Source organism: Diabrotica undecimpunctata, chromosome 8 (genome assembly GCF_040954645.1).
Source record: "Diabrotica undecimpunctata isolate CICGRU chromosome 8, icDiaUnde3, whole genome shotgun sequence".
Lineage (NCBI taxonomy): Eukaryota > Metazoa > Arthropoda > Insecta > Coleoptera > Chrysomelidae > Diabrotica > Diabrotica undecimpunctata.
This window is the reverse complement of record NC_092810.1, coordinates 5,877,108-5,897,754: the sequence shown is the minus strand read 5'-3', so window position 1 is coordinate 5,897,754 and position 20,647 is coordinate 5,877,108. Positions and strand designations below refer to the sequence as shown.

Below are 20,647 nucleotides of genomic sequence, written 5' to 3'. Positions count from 1 at the left end.
CCCAGATGTTGGAATGGTAACGACGTAGGTCACATTCGTCGTAAATTGCATAAAAATAATACAACAGCCGGAAAACTAGAATGTGTCAATACCAAGGGGGAACTGCCGACCTCGAGAAACACAGCCCCCATAGTAACTATGAACATTACGTCCTCCGGTAAAATTCATAGCTTGTATCTCTGGATTAGTAAGTTTAATGCAAAGAGAGCTTCACGGGTACCTACGCCTCTACGGAATCCAAATTGGTAAATGCCAATCTAAATTGGTTTATGGATGATCTTTAAAAACATTTTAAGTGTGTGTGACATCAGGCTTTTATTGCGGTGGTCGGTACATTCTCTAGCATTTTTCTTTTTTGGGAGACAAATAAATGTTGAGGTCAACCATTCATTGGGTATGTCACCTGACTGATAAATTTCATTAAAGAGCTTTAAGAGGACATCCATGTACCCATTGTCTATTATTTTAAGGATATCAATAGGCAGTTGATCTGGCCAGGGGTTTTTTCCGTCTTTGGTGTTCGTTAGTGCATACAATATGTTCTCGAAAGATAAGGTCTATAAGAATATGAATAACAAGTCTTCTACATTTATAAACAATACGGTTTAAAATACTGGACTTCGTTTTGAATTATTTTTTCATAACTTCGGCCTTTAAAATACACTCTAATTTGCAAAAATGTGCCTATATAATGTTATAAAAAGCCTAAATGATGTTGATTATTTAAATTACTAATTTTACTACTAAAATTGTAATGACAAAAAGTATTTTTTAAGTAAAACATTAACTTCTGATAAATAAAAATAACTAAACAATAAAAATTAAAGCTGATTTTTTGTGAAAACTCAAAACCACATCACGAATAACTACTCCCCACGACATAATCTCATTTTCTGGTCTATCTCTTTAAAAGCAAACACTATTTGCCAAGTCATATCTTCCACAATTATTATGAGTGACATTAGACAATCTAACGACAAGCAAAAAAAATTCCGTTGTACATACCATTGTAGCGTAGCTATTCACTAATGCACTAGTTCCCGGAGTTCTATGCTGGTCAGTTTCGTAACAGAGTGCTATCAAGCGTTGAAACTGTTAGTTTTGTTAGATAAATATCGTAGATTTTATCTTACTGTTCCCAGGGGTACGTACTTTTTCATTTTACGGAGATATACGTTGAGAAAGTCGTAATTATACAGATTACATTGTAAAGTATAATAAAAAAATTAACTTACAGTGGTATGGATTAATATTATTGAATGATATCGAAAATTATACCTTGTTTACAATTCAACTAAAAAAACATATACTATAATACTCTGTTGTAAAGTGAAATATAAAATTTAAGTGTGAATTTTACTTGTGAGTATGGTATAACCAAATACACATTCACCAATCAACTGTCAATGTGATATAGATTGGTTGAGTGAACATAATCTACTTCTTCGTCTTCTTCTTCTTCTATAGCACTACATCCCAAATTGAGCCTTGGCCTCCTTTATTTTTTTGCCCCCAACCTTGCTTGTCTGTGACTGATCTTCTCCATACACGAACTCCTAAAGAGAGTGCGTCGCTGTTTACAGTGTCTTCCCAGCGCTTTCTTGACTTTCCAACCGGTCTCTTTCCCAAAGTGGTGCATGGTGTATCCCAAGGGATACACCATGCACAAAAATATAAATTTATATTATAACAAAAAAATAAAAGGCAAATAGTTCATCAACAAAGTTATATTGAGGTATAATAGTTAAAATAAATGCACTATAACACTTTTTAGTACGAGATAAGTTATTGCAGAATTTATTATTGAATACAACAAAAAATATTGTTTTTGAATAATAATTACGAATAATTTAGTATTCTCAAGGATAGGAAAAAAAGCAAGGAATATTATAATTGTATCTTCGTCAATATTCGTCAAATAAGTGATTTTTATGCCTTGAGAATACGTAAACATTTACTAAATTTTGATCGTGATTACCTCAAATCTATGCATAAAATTTATCATGAATATAACCTACATTTAAAATAAATTGTTGTGGCTACAGAAAGTGTAGGTTTAAATATAAATATCTCGAAAAAAAAAATCATGACCAATTTGGTACCCAACCAGAACATCAGTATTGGTGGGAAAGAAATAGAACTCGTAGATAGATATAAATACCTGGGACATGAAATTATGATTGGCAGGGATAACCAGACTCATGAACTGAAGAGAAGAATCGGCCTTGGGTGGGCAGCATTTGGAAAACTGAGAGAAACTTTTAAAAGTGAGCTGCCCACATGCCTAAAGAGAAAGGTATTTGATCAGTGCGTCCTCCCAATCTTGACTTACGGAGCAGAAACACTTACCTTAACAAAAGCAGCATCTACCAAACTGAGAGTCACGCAGAGAAGAATGAAGCGGTCCATGTTAGGAATAACTCTGCGAGACAGAATAACCAACGAAGACATCAGGAGAAGAACCGGAGTGACTGACATCATCGAGAAGATAGCCAGACTAAAATGGAGATGGGCAGGACACATAGCCAGAATGACAGATGGGCGATGGACAAAGAGGTTATTGGAATGGAGGCCAAGGGAAGATAAGAGAAGCGTCGGTCGACCACCTACAAGATGGACTGACGATTTAAGAAGACTCAATAAAAACTGGATAAAAGCGGCGCAAGATAGACGGGGTTGGAAACATGAGGAAGAGGCCTATGTTCAGCAGTGGACTCTTGAGGCTGGATGATGATGATTAAAACAAATGGTTCGTAATTTATACGTATATATTATACTGTAGTTTTATACTGATAATAGTTAGGTCGGTTGGAGTTAAAGTAAATATCCATAAATAAATTCTATACAATTTAGGTAAAAATGTCGGTACTCATAATTGGATAATCTGTATTGTACTTAGCCAGTAGTCAGTAGGCACAGGTAATGACGTCTTTCATACACCGGTCTCAATAATAAAGGCACTTGACGCGTGGCCCTTGCAACAGGTACATGGGGAGTTCTCAAGAGGCATGGATGATTCAAGTAGAGTACCGAATTACGGTGTTTCAATCCGCAATCTCTCAAATTAATGTAGGCAGAAAGAAGAGGAAGAAAGAGAAGCTGCTGAACAAGACCAGCATGCAGTAGTAATAAAGGTAGCCGTAAATAGTAGAGATGAACGTAGTAGTAAAGAGTAGAGACGAATAGTAGAGACGAAATGTAGAGACGAACAGTAGAGACGAACGGCAAACAGAAGTTTCTTCGTTTCTTCGAATTGGAAGACGTCTGTTTAACAAAAGAGAAAATAGTTAATATAGAAAGCACTGTGTGAAGATATATACATAAGGGTGAATTGAAAATACACTTACCGCCGTTTGATGTAGACAAATCGCTTGCCATAGGAACCCACTCGAAAATGAATTCGAATTCTGATCTGAGACAAGCTAAGGATAAAAAAAGAGTGGGAGTATTGGCCGAAGAGTACCACGCGAAAATGATACTTAAATAGCAAGGCTAGTTTTTGTAACCTAACCAGTTTCTTCCGACAGGAATTATAATTTCATCGAAAATCAACATCTCTGCTTTTCTTAGAAGCTAGTCAAGGTATTTGACAATAGAAACTGATTTGTTTGTTACTAGGAAGTTTCTATTTAACAAATGATAGATAAAAAGAGCAGAGAACATTTGGCGAATTATTTCGTTGTTAAAAAGAGGCATGACAAATCTCTCGTTGCTTTTGGGATATTTTTAAGTTTCCTAGCAAAATATATAGACATAGGTGGCGTGAAAGTAATTTTCTAAGGGGAATAATTTAAAGAAATTTTAAACATGCTTCAACCTACCTTATACAAGTCTGCTGGTATTTCGTCAACTCCCGGGGCTTTATTGCTTTTCTGGGCCTTAATTATTTCGAGAACTTCTTCTGTGGTTGGAGCTTCTACTCCATTCTCTACTTCATTGTTTTCTACGTAATTCGTACCCATTTCATCTTCTATGTCTACTTGTGTACCAAGTAGGGTCAGGCAATAATGCTTCCAGGTTTCTGTGACTTTCTGTTGGTCACTGATTATTTGCCGACTTTTATCTTTACATAGACTTATTTGAGGTTTATAATCACTTTTTATCTTTTTTGGGTATTCGTAAGCCCCTCTACTTTCGTTGTTTTTAAAATTTTCTTTCATTTTTTCTATTTGTCCACTTTCATAGGCTCTTTTTTTATCTCTACATATCTTGTCTGCTTTTCGAACATGATACACACTTACGCATAAACACACAAGATGTAACATCTTAGTACCAAAGAAATGTATAGCGTGGGAAGAAAACTTGCCTAATCGATATTTCAAAGAACTAATATTTCTGCAGTAACAAAAGAGACAGCCCAGAATAGGATTTAAAAGTTCTTCTTCTTGCAGTACCGTCTCCTATCGGAGGTTGGCTACCATCACAGCAATCTTTACTTTGTTGGCTGCAGCTCTGAACAACTGTATTGAACTGCACCCATACCACTCCCTTAAATTTCGCAACCAGGAAATCCTCCTACGTCCCACATTTCTCTTTCCCGAGATTTTTCCTTGGATTATGAGTCTAAGCAGAGAGTACTTTTCTCCTCTCATTATGTGGCCCAGACATTCCAGTTTTTCATTTGTATGGTTTTTATGACTTCGAATTCCTTCCCCATCTTCAGCAGAACATCTTGATTTGTTAGTCTTTTTGTCCATGGTATTTTCCACATTCTCCTGTAACACCACATCTCGAATGCCTCAATGTTTTTGATGTTTATCTTTTTCAGTGTCCAGGCTTCCATGCCATACAGCAGAACGGAGAAAACATAGCACCTTAACATTCTCGTTCTTAAGTTTATATTTATGTCCCGGCTGCATAGGAACTTTTTCATTTTGACAAACGATTGTCTCGCTATCTCTATTCGCCTCTTGATTTCTCTTGTCTGGTCATTAGTACCAGTGAAGCAAACCCCTAAATATTTGTAGGACGTAACTCTTTCAACTGGCTGATTATTTATGGTTAAATTCACATTGGTGTATAGCTTCTTTGTTACAATCATGAATTTAGTCTTTTTGATATTCAGTTTTAGACCATACTTTTTGGTATGGGTGTTTATGTTTTCCATCAAAAACTGTAAATTTGCTAGGTTATCTGTTACTATTAGCGTGTCATCAGCGTATCGTATATTGTTAATTAACTCTCCGTTAATGTTCATACCAATGTTTTGCTCTAGGAGCGCTTCCTGACATATTGTTTCGCTATATATATTGAATACTAGTGGAGAAAGCACACAACCCTGACGCACACCTCGACGAATCTCAATTTCTTCGGTTTACTCATTATCAACTTTGATTTTTGCTGTTTGTTCCCAGTACAACCTGGATATGATGTTAATGTCGCGACTGTCGATTTTTTTGCTTCTTAGGATTTCATACAGCTTTTGGTGTCTGACTTTATCGAAGGCCTTCTCAAAATCTATGAAACCTACGTAGAGGTCTTGGTTTACAAGACCTCTACGTACGTACTACAATTCAAAAATTAGTGACTCTTAAAAACGCATGTACACAGAACAAGCACAAGCATTAGGATTAACGGAACCTTACTGTATATATAATTATTTATTCTGATTTCACGAACTTCTTCTAATTCGTTTTATGTTATAACTCCTGTTTGATATTTGTTTCAGGGTGTTTGCAATGCATAGAACTGTGGTTTTTTTCCTTGATCTCCAACCGTACCTCTATCATATTCTTAAATTCTCTCTAACGCGTAACATTGGCAGCATCACTGTAAGATCCATCACTTCGTATTATCGCTACAGTTTTAGTAGTAGTATACACATAATAACCCATTAAGTTTGCATAAAGTTTCATTACGTAACAAAATAGATAAAATAATTTTAGGAGTTCATATTTACTGGAAGAAGAAAAAGTTTAATACAGTGAAAAAACTTATCCAAAATAATTATATGAAGGAGAAAACAAATTTCCACACTAAAAATAAAATAAAAATTATTATTTTTTATATGCATACCTATTGTTATGATTGGTCCGAATACTGTGACATCGTTGAGAATGGAACAGTTCCATCTTCTGTTATGAAACTGATATTTGCATTCACTTAGAGTGTGTTTAGCGCCAATAGCAACTGCATTCATATGATCTAAGTACAATTGGCATAATCTTCTTTGGCCGGAACTGAGACCTGGTAAGGCTCTACACGATGGAGGTCCTTGGTCATTTTGCATCATATCGTCGAATACCAGCCCCATTCGTCTATAAAGAAAATATACCAATAAAATCAAATATTATGGGTTTGTAATTAAATCTATTTACTCTATTAAATGGCAAAGAAAAGTTAGGTAGCTTGTTTTTATTGTATAAATATGTATTCTTGCAGATTAACCCTTATCCGGGCAAGGTGGGTCCTTGCCCGGATAAGGAATAAATGAACTTGAATGCTCGAATAAATGAACTTTGATCAAATAAAAGGCAGATATCGAGCACAGTTTTATTAATTTAATCTTGCCCAAGTACTTTCACTCCCTAGAGTATCTTCAGGGGCATTTCGTCAATTGCGGCCTATCCAACAAGAATAAAATGTTATAAACATAAAATTAAATATCACACTACAATACACAAGGACAAACACTTTAAAATTTTAAAAAAACCGGAGACAGAATGACATTTTCCATAAATAATTTCACAGCCTTGATCTGTGGATGTACATCGCTGCCAGAAAGAGGCTTGCCATCTATGATCGCCCGAGCCAGAGCGGATCTATCGGCATGGTATCGTGTTTGGGTCAAACGGTAGTGTTGAGCCCTTTGATGTCGCCTATTTTCAATAGCCGGGGCGTTAGAAGCTTTCGATTGGCGTGTGTTTGGCTGCACTTGTTGTTTTCGCTTCCCGGCACTCGCAGTTATACTGTCGGTGATATACTCGTTTAACAATAATCTGACTCCCTCTCGGTGTCGCTCAGCGTTCACGTATTGAGTATATCTAAAAATTGCCTGTTCTTTATCCGACCACCCGGTCTTGGTGTTATATTATTCCAGCATGTAAGAGGCAATCGTCTCACGGTTTCGCAACGGAACAGGCTCGTCAACTTCGGGGTTCGGCACATCAGCGGACAGTGGGGTGTCGCTGCTCCGACCGGCGTTGTTGAGCCCGGGGGACGAGAGGGTATCCGATTCACCCTGAGCGGATATCCTCGCCGGCGAGGGTTCTCCTTCCGAAGAGGCATAGTTTGCGAAAGTCTCAGTGTTGGAAGGTCCAGCGACGGGACTCGGAGACCGAATCGTACGTCGCTCTTCCTCCCTGAGACTTTCGAGGAACTCCTTGTATTCCGTCTTCTTACGAGCGGACCGGATCTGTTCCTTCGTATTATCAGGAAAAATTTCCATCAAATGCTGAAGGATGAACCGGCCCTCGTACCGAAGTTCCTCTAGCCCCATCCGGATGAGATCCTCGTCGGCGAATATGACCCGCCGACCGGGATCCTCGTATCTCCTCTCGAGATCCCCGTTGTACTCATCGGAATGAGCACGGCACTTGTGTTGGCGCACCCCAGCAAAAGACTTGAATGCGTGCCCACAAATGTCGCAGACGTTGTCGTCAGCTAGTCTGGGTCCTCGGCAGCGTAGCCTCCGTATGTGAATATCCATACCGGCCTGCGTGGCGAAGTTAGTACCACAGACACAGACGACCATCTCGTTCGATGGTTTGAGAGTAACTGGACGAGTAGGAAACAAAACTTACTCGCCTCTTAGATATTTGGGACCTACGTTACTCTAAAACTAAAGCTTCCAGGAGACTGGAAGGGTGTGTAGCCTTGTAGGAGTTCGAAAAATCCGACTGGTTAGTAACTACACAGGTGCGCGGACTCAAGGGTCTGAAAACGACCGAAAGCTCGAATATGGCGCACACTACCAATCGGATACACCCTGTACAATCAGCAATCACTATTCGCCAATCGGAGTACGTGCGCTAAAAAGTGCCCGTATTTCCGATTAAACGAATATGGATTCCCAGCTCTACCAACGAGGAGGTTTGTACTAGGACGATTTTTGTGGTAAAGATGAACACGACGTTCACCCAAACGCAAATATAACTGAAGAGCCGCTTGAGGAGATTTGGAAGACTCTTCCGCTAACTACTTCAGCCAATTACGTCTGGCGAACGACGGGCCAAGCAAAAACCACAATTGCAGAACCACAGGCTCTGCAATTCTGGAAGGCTACACACCCTTCCAGTCTCCTGGAAGCTTTAGTTTTAGAGTAACGTAGGTCCCAAATATCTAAGAGGCGAGTAAGTTTTGTTTCCTACTCGTCCAGTTACTCTCAAACCATCGAACGAGATGGTCGTCTGTGTGGGTTTCCATAAATAATGTAGCTTCGCCTACTTTTAAAAAAAATTTAAAGTGTTTGTCCTTGTGTAGTGTAGTGTGATGTTTAATTTTATGTTTATAACATTTTATTCATATTATATGAATTCAAATCTTCCAGGAAGTATGATCAATAAAATAATTAAAGATAAGTGGCCTGCATTTCAATATATTTTTACTGACGGCTCTAAAATTCAAAATAAAACGGGTTGTGCAATATATCACTGGAATTCTGATTACAAAGAATCATGTCGATTGCCCAATGAAGCTTCAATATATACTGCCGAACTATCAGCTTTATTTCTTGCGTTAAAATATATAGCCTCTATTGGTATGAATAATTATATCATTCTGACTGATTGTAGAAGCATTATGGACAAACTCACTTCTATCAAAACCACAAAAAACCTAAACCATATTGAGATAGAAATAAAGAAGTTACATTATGATATTATTTCCGCAGGTAGCTCGATTATTATTTGTTGGGTAAAAGGATACTCTGGAATATTAGGAAATGAAGAAGTCGACAAATTAGCTAAATCTGCAGCTTTAACCAAACATAATATAAACAACATACTTCTTCCAGTAGCAGACATAGATAATATCAGTAGAAACAACTGCAAACAAAGATGGCAATGTTTATACAACCAAAGTACAACTGGAATAAACTTTAGAGCTTGCCAACCACTAATACCCAATGAGAGATGGTTCAAATATGAGACAAATATGTTATTTATAAAAACAATAAACAGAATAAGATCAAACCACGCACTCACTCCTGCATACAAACACAGCATAGGTATTATTGATAACCCATATTGCACCTGTGGTAAAGTGGGAGATCTGCAGCACTTTATATTGGAGTGTGGACAGTACAAACAAAGTATCAAAATGATGTATGAAAAACTAATTGAGCTAAATTGTCATTGCCTGTCAATTTAAATACAATTATTTTTTCAAATAATAAGCAGATATTAAAATGTATCTACGAATACATAACATCCTGTAAATCTAAATTATAAGTAGTTTTAGGTATTCAAATTAAAAATTGTAAATATGTCAAAAATTGAATGTGTATACGAACATATTCCTTCCTGTAAATTTATATTATAAATAGGCTTAGGTAATAAAATTCAAAATTGTAACTACCACAAATAGTCTGGCTAATTGGCTATGCCAATTAGCCAGACTATTTGTGGTAGTCAATAGCCAATTGGCTTTTTATTGTATAATGGCAAAGCCATTATACAATAAAAAAAAAACATTTTATTCTTGTTGGATAGGATGCAAATTAATAAAACTGTGCTCGATACTTGCCTTTTATTTGATCAAAGTTAAAGTATTAATTTATTATTATTTAAGTAAAATAATAATATTCTTCTGACTTATGCATTTTATTCATTTTGTATAGATTGTTTACAATGTGTTATATCGGTACTTTATACATGAGCTACTAATTACCATAATATTTTCTCAGAAGGGTTTTCACATAATAATTAAAGGCAACAACACCGTAATCTTTTTCCAGGGTATGCGTAAACATCAACCCCTCTTTTCAAATAAAATGGCCTGGTAGATTTACAAAAAATTTTATTTATGTATTAATTAATTCTTTATTTGGCTCCAAATGTTTATTTCTTGCATTTCATTATTTTGAGCAAATACGTAGACCGCGTATTATAGTAGCACCTTTTTTTGATCTAGACAATTTAAATTTATCTTTAATAAAAAATCAAAAAAGAATATTAGAAATATATGGGTAAATATGAATAGTATATTCAAGAACAATGGTGGGCCCAACGGACCCGAGTTACCCGGTTACGTAAGTAAAATGTGTTACCCGGATAAGGGTTAATAAAATATGCAGGGAATTTAATGCTACGCGATGTGTAATGTAGTAAAATATTGTGTGAATAACCCTTTTTGTATTATATGTAGAGTGTGATATTAGTTACTACTGTAACAACTGCTGCTGTTATTACACAAGCAAAGAATCGCATATATTTAAACATATATATAACAAATACGGTGCTTCGAGTGAGTACAGACTCAACAGCGAAAACTATGTATAACAATAATCTACTACAAGGGTAACATATCTGAGCAAAAAGTAAATTGGAAAGACCTATCTCTCCCCCCTACCCCATAATTACCTTACTGATTACCTTATCTCTCATAACAATTATTATGCTCTTCGTTGTCCCTTTGACAAATGACAACAATGAAGGAACTCTAGAAAAACATTTCGAAAATATTCAAATATTACATTCCTTGTGTCAAAAAATTTGTCTCTTGTGAAAGAAACTAATAATTCAATGTTAGGATGGAATTATTGTTTGAAAAATGGTAAATGCGCTGAAAACCACATAACTTTAGAACTTGTTCTCAACTGATTTACGAGTAAGCTTTCTAGTGCGTGATCATAGGCGTAGCATAAATATTTTATTTTGATTTAAAAGAAATGTATTAAAAAGTAAATACAATTAATCAATAAATAATCCACAAATAGCAAGATTAAGAGTTATTATTAACTACTACGTGTAATTTTCATCATGATCATCATTGTCTTGGGATTTTTTTATGCGATTTAGTCAATTTGACTCCACTCTACATTAAATTGCTATTCCCTTTTCGAACATTTTCTTCTCTTGTTTTTTACAATTGAGCTATTGACAGCTCTTCGTAATAGGCAATAATAAAACATACATTTCTTACGCAAATACAAAAAAAAAATGAATTAAAATTACAAAAGTCCTAGTATAGTCCCCCCTCAAAACATTGACTACAAACAGAGGTAACATGTTTGAGACAGAGGAATTTACTACAAATTCTATCGCTTTAAAATCCGTAAACTAATTTTCGAAACCAAATTCAGAACTTTGCTTTAATCTGTACCTTCTAAGAATTGCAAGTCAAAACAAACGTTGATAAAGATGTTATTAGAGACATGGGGAATCTAAACATTGCATTCCACAACATATCTCCTCAACTAAGCAAAATTCTTAGCGAATTCGTTTCTAGTACTCGTACAGAGTATATCGGAATAAAAAGGAAAATACAGTTAAGATTTGATTTCACGTACAGGGCGCCTGTGTATCCGCTCATACGTATTTCGACCTAATAGGCCTCTTCAGAACGGCTTTCACAGTCGCTCTGAACGTGAAAATAAATCTTTTCTGCCTTAGACTGTGAAAGCCGTACTGAAGAGGCCTATTAGGCCGAAATACGTATAAGCGGATGCACAGGCGCTCTGTACGTGAAATCAAATCTTAATTGTCTTTTCCTTTTTATTCCGATATACTCTGTACGAGTACTAGAAACCAATTCGCTAAGAATTTTGCTTAGTTGAGGTTGAGGTATGTTGTCGATGCAATTTTTAGATTCCCCGTGTCTCTAATAACATCTTTATCAAAGTCTGTTTTGCCTTGCAATTCTTAGAAGGCACAGATTAAAGCAAAGTTCTGAATTTGGTTTCGAAAATTAGTTTACGGATTTTAATATCAGATGTCGCTATTTGGGTCTATACGAAGCCATGTTAGAGTTGCTTCCTAAGACAGAAAAGATTTATTTTAAAGTTTAGAGCGACTGTGAAAACCGTTCTGAAGAGGCCTATTAGGCCGAAATACGTATAAGCGGATGCACAGGCGCCCTGTACGTGAAATCAAATCTTAACTGTCTTTTCCTTTCTATCGCTTTATTTTATTTTCCTATTTTGTTTAGAGGTACACATTTACTTTCCACTTTTGTGGGTATATCTCATATATACAAAATAAAACGCTTTGATAAAAAAAATTTATCGAAGTAGACAGCCCCTTTGTAATTAAAGAATATAACCGCCATATGAGAGGGGTTGATCTCATGGACAGCCATATTGGACAAGATACAAAATTTCTGTAAAAAGTAGGAAATGGTACCTCCGGGTATTTTATCACTTACTTGATTTATCAGTTGCCAATTCCTTGATACTCTATAAAAGAGCGACAGTTGCTAAGAACCTACAGGCAAAGCTTTTAACACAAGCAGATTTTCGCACAGAACTTGCAGTGGCTGTGCAAAATGAACACAACGACAGCAAAAAGAGGGAGACCAAGTACATTGGAAGCTGACATCCGAGACAAGAAAAAGAGAGGATCAGCTCAGTACATTCCCCCCCCCCCCAAAGACATTAGGAGGGACCAATATGGACACTGGCCGACTATAGAAGATAACAAACAACGGTGTAAATATCCTAATTGTTAGGGGTTTACACATACACAATGTCAGAAATGTAATGTGGCACGGTGTTTCAATAAAAATAATAATTGTTTTTATAATTTTTATGTAAATTAACAATGTATATTTTATATCCTAACTTGACCTTGTCTGTACAATGTAGCATTTTGGCAACAAACCTGTTACTATCAAAAACAAATTAAACTTATTTTTTTTTATTATTTTTTCATCATTTCTAAGCTTCCACTAAAGGCCTTTTTTGATATTTGACATCAATAAAAAAAATCATGCATTTAAGAGTTAAATAATATGAGATCTAAAGGTCCCACTGGATAACAAAATTTTAAAACTCTCGATACGACTCTGTATGTATTTAAGGACACCAACACAGCACTTTATCACTCCACACACCTTAAGATTGTCACAGAATTTAAGAGACTGTAATATTCTGTTTATTAGAAACAACAGCTTTTTACATTGTCGGATAATGAATAGATAAAATCATAATGGGATTTTAAACAGCTAATTTACATGGTGCAGGAATTTTGAAATAGCTTTAATCTATGTTTATAATTTATCAACAATTATAATTTTTATTATTACTGTAAATAGATGGTTGGTGTTTCAGATTAGTAATCCTGAAGTGACAATTATGGTTTGTTTTCTGATTAAACGCAAGATTAAAATTATTTTTAATAATTAAAAAGAAAAAAACAACATTAACAAGCAAGATAAATAGGTCGATAAAAAAGTTTGGTTTTGCAATTAATTTTAAAATCTAGTTATAATCTTATATACCCACATATATTTTTTATGCTAAACACATTATAAAACATGTCCTTAGGCAAAAAATATGTGTTTTGTCACATTCCGGGACATAGAACAGTCGTTTTATAACGCATTACACAAAATTCCATGTAATACATTCAAAAAATATTGTAAAAAATCCTCTCTCCCTCTCTCTCCATTGGCGCTACAGCCCAAATCGGGCCTTGACCTCCTCCAAAGTATGCCTCCAACCTTGTCGGTCCCGCGCCGATATTCTCCAGGTGCTCACGTCTAGCAAATTTTGCGCTTCATCCTCCCATCTTTTCCGTAGCCTTCCTTTTGGTCTTGCGTCCTGCATTTTACTATCTAGGACTCTTTTCGGCAATCTTTCTATCTCCATTCTTACTACATGACCAGCCCAGCGAAGTCTCTGAAGTTTAACGAATTCTGAGATCGGTGTCTCTTTGGACAGTTGGTAGAGTTCATGGTTATACCTGGATCTCCAGTTTTCATTTTCGTTAATAGTAAAAAACCCACTATACGAAATTTGTTCAATTGAAATCCACCTTTGATCATTTTAGACTTGAAAACAAATAAATCCATTATTACTGAAAGAGCTCTCGGCTATTTTTCTTGTAATATGCAAAATTAATAATGGACCCAAAGCCTACCGTTTGGTGCAGAAATTAGCTAAATTCGATTATTCTTTACTTGATTTTCTGTGTGAGAAAATAATGGTTTAGCGTAGAAAGGACCTAAGTAAACTAACTTAGTCCCTTTAAGAAATAAATATTTAAATTTGTGTCATGCTGTATTTGACCATGCGCTATGTTTTGGTTTAAAATGCAAGCCTCGTGTCGCGAAATAGAGGCACTGAAAATGAAGAGGAGCCACCTCAATCAGATAATCTTAGAAAAAGATGGAGAGGTGTGAGGAATGATGATAATTACCAAAGAAATGTAATAAAAAAAATAGAGTCAGTGGTACTGCGTATACAGATTATAAAGGCAAGTTGGTTGGAGGTGCTTGCAAGTAAGTTAAATATAGTTACATATATATTGAATAGTCTAGGTATACAGATGCGTTATTTTTTCTATTTAAAATGCAAGATTTTACTAAACGATGAGCAAAAGCAAATAGTATTTGAGAATTGCTACATAATGCAAAACAAGGATGATCAGACGAAGGCCTGATCACTAGCTACATCAGAAAAATGTAGCAAAACAAAGAAACCAGAAAAATGAAAACATTTATAGTGTATTTTTATGTATGAGAGAGTAATAAAACAATAAATTATGTATGCAAATCCCTAAACTGTTGATACGGGTGACTCAATGAAAAACAGATATTTGTCAACAAGTTTACAGAAGTATATAGGAAAACAATTTTAAATTGAGTATGACCACCAGGTATAAAGGTTGGAGCAGAATAGAATACAATAGTTGTGAGGCATACTAATCCCTAAGTAAGGTTGCCAGTATCGGAGTGATGGAGGTTAACAGGTACTAATGAATTTGCAAGAAATGTAAGATGTTTATTTTATTGGTTATATATAACCAATAAAAGTTTAATAAGTACCTACCTATTTGCAAAATAAAGTTTAATTCTTTAGATAAAATAAAACGTTTTATTTTATCTATTTGCAAAATAAAGTTTAATTCTTTGCCTATTTGCAAAATAAAGTTAAATTCTTTAGATAAAATAAAACGTTTTATTTTATCTGAAATGAGTGCATTCCACGAAGTAAGGGTTTCAACAATCAAACATTTAATTCTTTAATTCCAGGAATCTACGACAGTAATTGACTAGATAATTACCTTCTAAACTTATTCCACAGAAAATGTGATAGTGGGTTTTTCCATTTTGTATATAGGAAGGTCCAAGTGGCGTATTCAAAATTCTTAACAGTTCACTAAAAGTAGGTACTTCAGTTGCAAGGTGAAGTTTATTGTGTATACTAGTGTTATGGAAAATTTGGAAGTGCCGTGTAAACGCCGAAAAATTGGTCCTCTAACAATTAATGAAAAAACATTAATATTTAATTGTTTTAAATCATTTACAGACAAACGTTTATGTGAAAGTGTCGATGAGACCGTTGGGTTAGTTAGCAGTACACTTGGTGTTGGGAAATCTACGATTTACAGAGTTATTAAAGAAGAGAAATGTGGTAGTTTTCAAATGCCACGTAATGCTCCAGGGAAACCAAAATTTCAAATAGAATATCATTTTAAAGATGGACTTCGACGGAAAGTGCATGAATTCTTCTTTAGACAAGAATTTCCAACATTGGATAAAGTTCTTGTCTCAGTTCGAGATGATAAGAATTACCCAGAAATGAGTCGAAGTACGTTATGGAAACTTTTAAAAGAAATAGGCTTCCGCTGGAAAAAGAATCCCAGAAAGTCTATTTTATTAGAAAGAAGCGATATTGTCATATGGAGAAGACATTTTCTAAGAACCATAAAGGAAATGAGAAACCAAAAAAGAAAAATATTTGATCTTGATGAAAGATGGATCAACGAGGGTCATACACCAAATAAATTTTGGCAGAATGAAACTGTTACAAGTCAAAGGCACGCTTTTGTAAATAACTTATCTACTGGTTTAAACCCACCATCAGGAAAGAGACGCAGGCTGATAATAGTACGCATTGGCAGTTCAGACGGTTTTTTTGGAGGTGGTTTATTAACTTTTGAATCAACTCGTACCGGTGACTACCATGAAGACATGAACGCTGATGTCTTTCAAGAATGGTTCGAACAAATGATAGATCTTCTTCCTAAGAACTGTGTAATAGTAATGGATAATGCAAGTTATCACTCCAGACTTATAGAAGGACTGCCCACAACCAAGTGGTTAAAAAAAGAATTGCAGAATTGGCTGAGTTCAAAAAATATTACGTACCATCCCGGATCTATAAGAAAGGTACTTTATTCGTTGTGTGCCCTTCATAAGGAAAAATTTAAAAAATACGAAATTGATGAAATTGCCAAAAATCGTGGAATGACAGTACTTAGATCCCCACCATATCATTGTGAATTAAACCCGATTGAACTGGTATGGGCACAGATAAAGAGTGAAGTTTCAAGAAAAAATACCACTTTTAAAATTCATGATGTTAAACAGTTGTTTTTGGAGGCCGTAAATAATGTAAAACCTGAAAACTGGGAAAAGGCAGTAAATCACACTATTAAAGAAGAGGAAAAAATGTGGAAGCTGGACAATATTACTGATAAAATGATCGAGCCAGTTATTATAAATCTTGGTTCTGAAAGTTCATCTTCTGAATCTGATTTGGATTTGTAACAAGTAGCTGTAAGTTTTATATTAATATTTTTATTCATCTATTTAACATACCTTAGACGGTTTTAAAAACTCTTTTTCTCTTTTGTAATTTTTAAAAATTAAAAAAAAATGTGAATTTTTTAAAACCCTTTTTAATGTAGGCCAGTCAGTTCTAATATAGTGTGTGATAAAAGAGGTCACTTTTGTTTACATACACATAACATTTTATAACACTGAAATAATTCATTTATTTTTTACAATTATTCAAAGTAATTTTTCAATTAATCTTGAGCACGCCCATGGAGTGGTCGGAGCTACCAGTTAAAATTATGCTAATTACTTTCTCGTTCATAAAAATAAACTATAATTAAGGGAAGTATCTTTTGATCAATAATAGCAACCAATACCGAATGAGAACAAATGCTGAGGTCAAGCAAAAGTATAGAGCGAGCGATATAGTCCAAGAGAATAAATCCCAACGTCCTAGATGGGCTGGCCATGTCCATAGACTCCCTAATAACCGCCTTGCCAAATTAATATGGGAGGAAGCCCCCACAGGAAGAAGACCCTTAGGACGTCCACGAATGCGATGAAGAGACAATATATGGTCAGATCTAAGAACAATGGAACTGCCCACTGACCCATAATGTTGTGCAGTCAGTCAAAACCCACCCCGGGTTGTAGTACTACGAGAAGAAGAAGAAGAAGAAATCTTTTGATCATTTTATTCGCGTCAGAGATCTGAAAGTAAAAGTGTGTTGTAGGACTTTTTTAAATTTGCATTCTATATCTGAAAAAGGAATAAAGCGAAGAAAATAATTGATTAAAAATAATCTGACTCCTAGAGATAAACGTGCAAAAATAATAAACAAGCAATGCCAGAAGATCAAAATAAATTAATTCGTCAGTACATTCAAAGCTATCCAGTAAAAGAAAGTTGCTATTCGGGCAACAAAATTCGACAATTCGACAGCAACAAAAACGAATTAGCGTTAAATAGAGAAATTAAAAGAGCATGTAGGGATGATAAAAATAAACATATAAATGAAGAATGCGAAGAACTAGAGAGACATGCAAACCGGTATGAATCCCATGAGCTATATAACAAAGTCCGATATCTATCCAGGGAATTTAAACCAATCACACAAACAATAATGGATCAAAACCAACATATTATACATGGCGAGAAAGGGATTGCAGAGGTATGGAGAAAATATTGTCAAAGTCAATATGCAGATGATCCCCAGAATGCAAATCACGACGAGTTCACTGCAGAGAGAACCAAACTTTCCAAAGTCAGAGGGACAAAAAAGCAATCAAAAAGTTAAAAAATAGAAAATCTCCTGACGCAGACCAAATCACCGCAGAAGTTTTAAAAGAGACTGGAGATGTTCATCTTCGACACATTAAAGAAATTAGGGGCTTTGAAGTAGTAAATAGTTTCATATACCTGGGGTCCGTAATAACAAATGACGAAGGGTGTGACAGAGAAATACGTAGAAGGTTGACTATTGCTGGAACAGCTATGATGAAACTGGTAACAATTTGGAAAAATTCTAGCATAACAATACACACAAAACTAAGGCTGGTAAGGGCACTCATTTTTCTCATAGCCACATATACATCCGAAACGTGGACATTAAAGAAAGCGGATAAAAATAAACTAGAGATATTTGCAGTATTTTGGACACATTGCTAGAAGAACAGGTACGACAGAAAAACTAATAGTCGAGAGTAGAGTTGAAGGAAAGAGACCTAGGGGAAGATCTCCAAGTCGTTGCGTTGGGTAGATTAAACAAAAATATTGATTAACCAAGGGTGACATGAAGCCGAACAACTAGCCCAGGTCAGGAAAGGATGGAGGGAAATCGTGAAAAAACTGTAAAGGCCTGATGGTGTCACCACATCCCAAAAGGGATTAGGACTGAGGAGGGGGATTCGGGAAAAGAATATAAATATCTAGATAGTAGGCTTAATATAAAAATTATGTACGAAATGTTTAGATCTAAGCATCCTGAAACGACAATTAAATACAGCTATTATTATATATTTTTTCGCGAAAACTACTTTGAAATTTGGCCGTCCTTAAATAGACACATGCGTAAAATATGAAGAGTTGAATTTAAACAAAAAAGTCCCTCTCTGGGAGATGCCTAAAAAAAGTGGCTGTTGATGAACTGTTGGTACACAAAAAAGGACTAACAAGTTTGATACGAATTTAAAGGATACTGTTAAAGAGTGTCGCGAGTGCATTTGACTATATGCAAAATGTTCATCTACCACATATACCTGTACAAGAAGTCTTCTATAAGACCCAACTAACGGTTAATGTATTTTGCATACATAATCTTAAAATAAAAAATTCTTTTTTCTATATTTATCACGAAGGACAGGCCAATAAGGGCCTGAATTAAGTATGCACTTAAAATTTTAACTTTCACGTTTGATTCAATTAAAGTGGTGATACTTATTATTGTATTGGCAAGCGTTCAATCGTCAAGGGGTGCTAAGAATCCCCAAGAGGAAACTTAAAATTGCTACGTGGAATATTAAAACTTTATATAGAGCAGACAAACTAGCAAATGCTGCAAACGAGATGAGACGAATGACGTGGGACATACTTGGTATGTGCGAGGTGAGATGGAAAGGAGAAGGATATGTGGATACAGTAAATGGCAACCGTTTCTATTATGCAGGCAAAGATGATGATGCCCAGTCAGGTGTAGGAGTGTTGGTAACAGCATCCACGAAACAACACACGAAAGGTTTCCTACCAGTCAGCGACAGATTAATGACTATCAAATTAAATGGACAACCATTCGACATCAATATAATACAAATATACGCACCGACAGCAGACAGACCAGACGAAGATCTTGATATTTTCTATTCCTTTATTGAAAAGATTGATGGGAGATTGGAATGCCAAAGTAGGAGCAGAAAAAGTCGAATCGATCATCGGCCCATATGGTTTAGGAACCAGGAACGAACGAGGCACACGCTATGTTGAATTTTGACAAGAGAACAACCAGGTGGTTCTTAACACATGGTTTAAATTACCTAAAATACGTATATATACGTGGAGGTCTCCCCAAGATTGCGAAAGAAATATTGTGAGGAACCAAATCGACTACATTACATTTAACAAAAGGTTCCGTAATGGTATTCTAAATGTAAAAACGTACCCAAGCTGTGACATAAATTCAGACCACAATCCTGTAGTCGCAACTATCCGATTAAAACTTAAAAGAGTAGACAAGGCTAAACAAAGTCAGAGAATAGCATGGAGTAGTGCTGACCAAGGACAGCAACAGAAGTATGAAGACATGGTAGACACGCAGTTAGAGTCTAAGACAATAGCTCCCACTAAGAAGAAGGCAATAAAAGAAAACATTAAAGACATGTTGGGGAAAATTAAAAATACTGTGTTGGAGGCAGCAGATCAAAATATACAGAAAGATAACCGTAAACATAGAAAACCATGGATGACAAACGAAATATTACAAATTATGGAGAGGAGACGGATGGTAAAAAACAAAAACCTAACAAGATACAAAGAACTCAACAGGGAAATTGAGAAAAAAATAAATGTAGCTAAGGAAGAGTGGATGAAAGAAAAATATAAAGAGGTAGAAGATTTGCAAATGAAGCATAAAGATAGAGAACTACACAGAAAGGTTAAGGAAGTAGCTGGAATATGGAAACCCAAACACTTATCGATGGTCACAAATAAGAAAAACCAAATGAAATTAGACCCTGAAAAACAGAAAGAAATATGGGGCAATATCTTAAAGATTTGTTTGGTGATCAGAGAACAGAAGAGCCCCCACAAATAGATACAGATGAAAAATTAAACATTCTCACCCAAGAAGTCTTGCAGGCAATAAAAGACGCAAATCACAACAAGGCACCCGGCAAAGACCTAATAACAGCTGAACATTTTAAACACCTAAGTGATAATGCTGTCAGGAAATTAACATACATTATATATGAACATGGCATAATACCGCATGAC

General features: G+C 35.5%; 1 protein-coding gene across 1 annotated transcript in view; it reads right to left on the bottom strand.

Moving 5' to 3' along the window:
* LOC140449201 (protein Wnt-5b-like) overlaps positions 1-20,647 on the bottom strand; it is a 314,387-nt gene that overhangs the window by 121,851 nt on the left and 171,889 nt on the right. Inside the window, exon 3 of the mRNA XM_072542370.1 lies at positions 6,016-6,257. Within this exon, the coding sequence (XP_072398471.1) occupies positions 6,016-6,257 (242 nt within the window). The remainder of the gene's footprint in view (positions 1-6,015; positions 6,258-20,647) is intronic.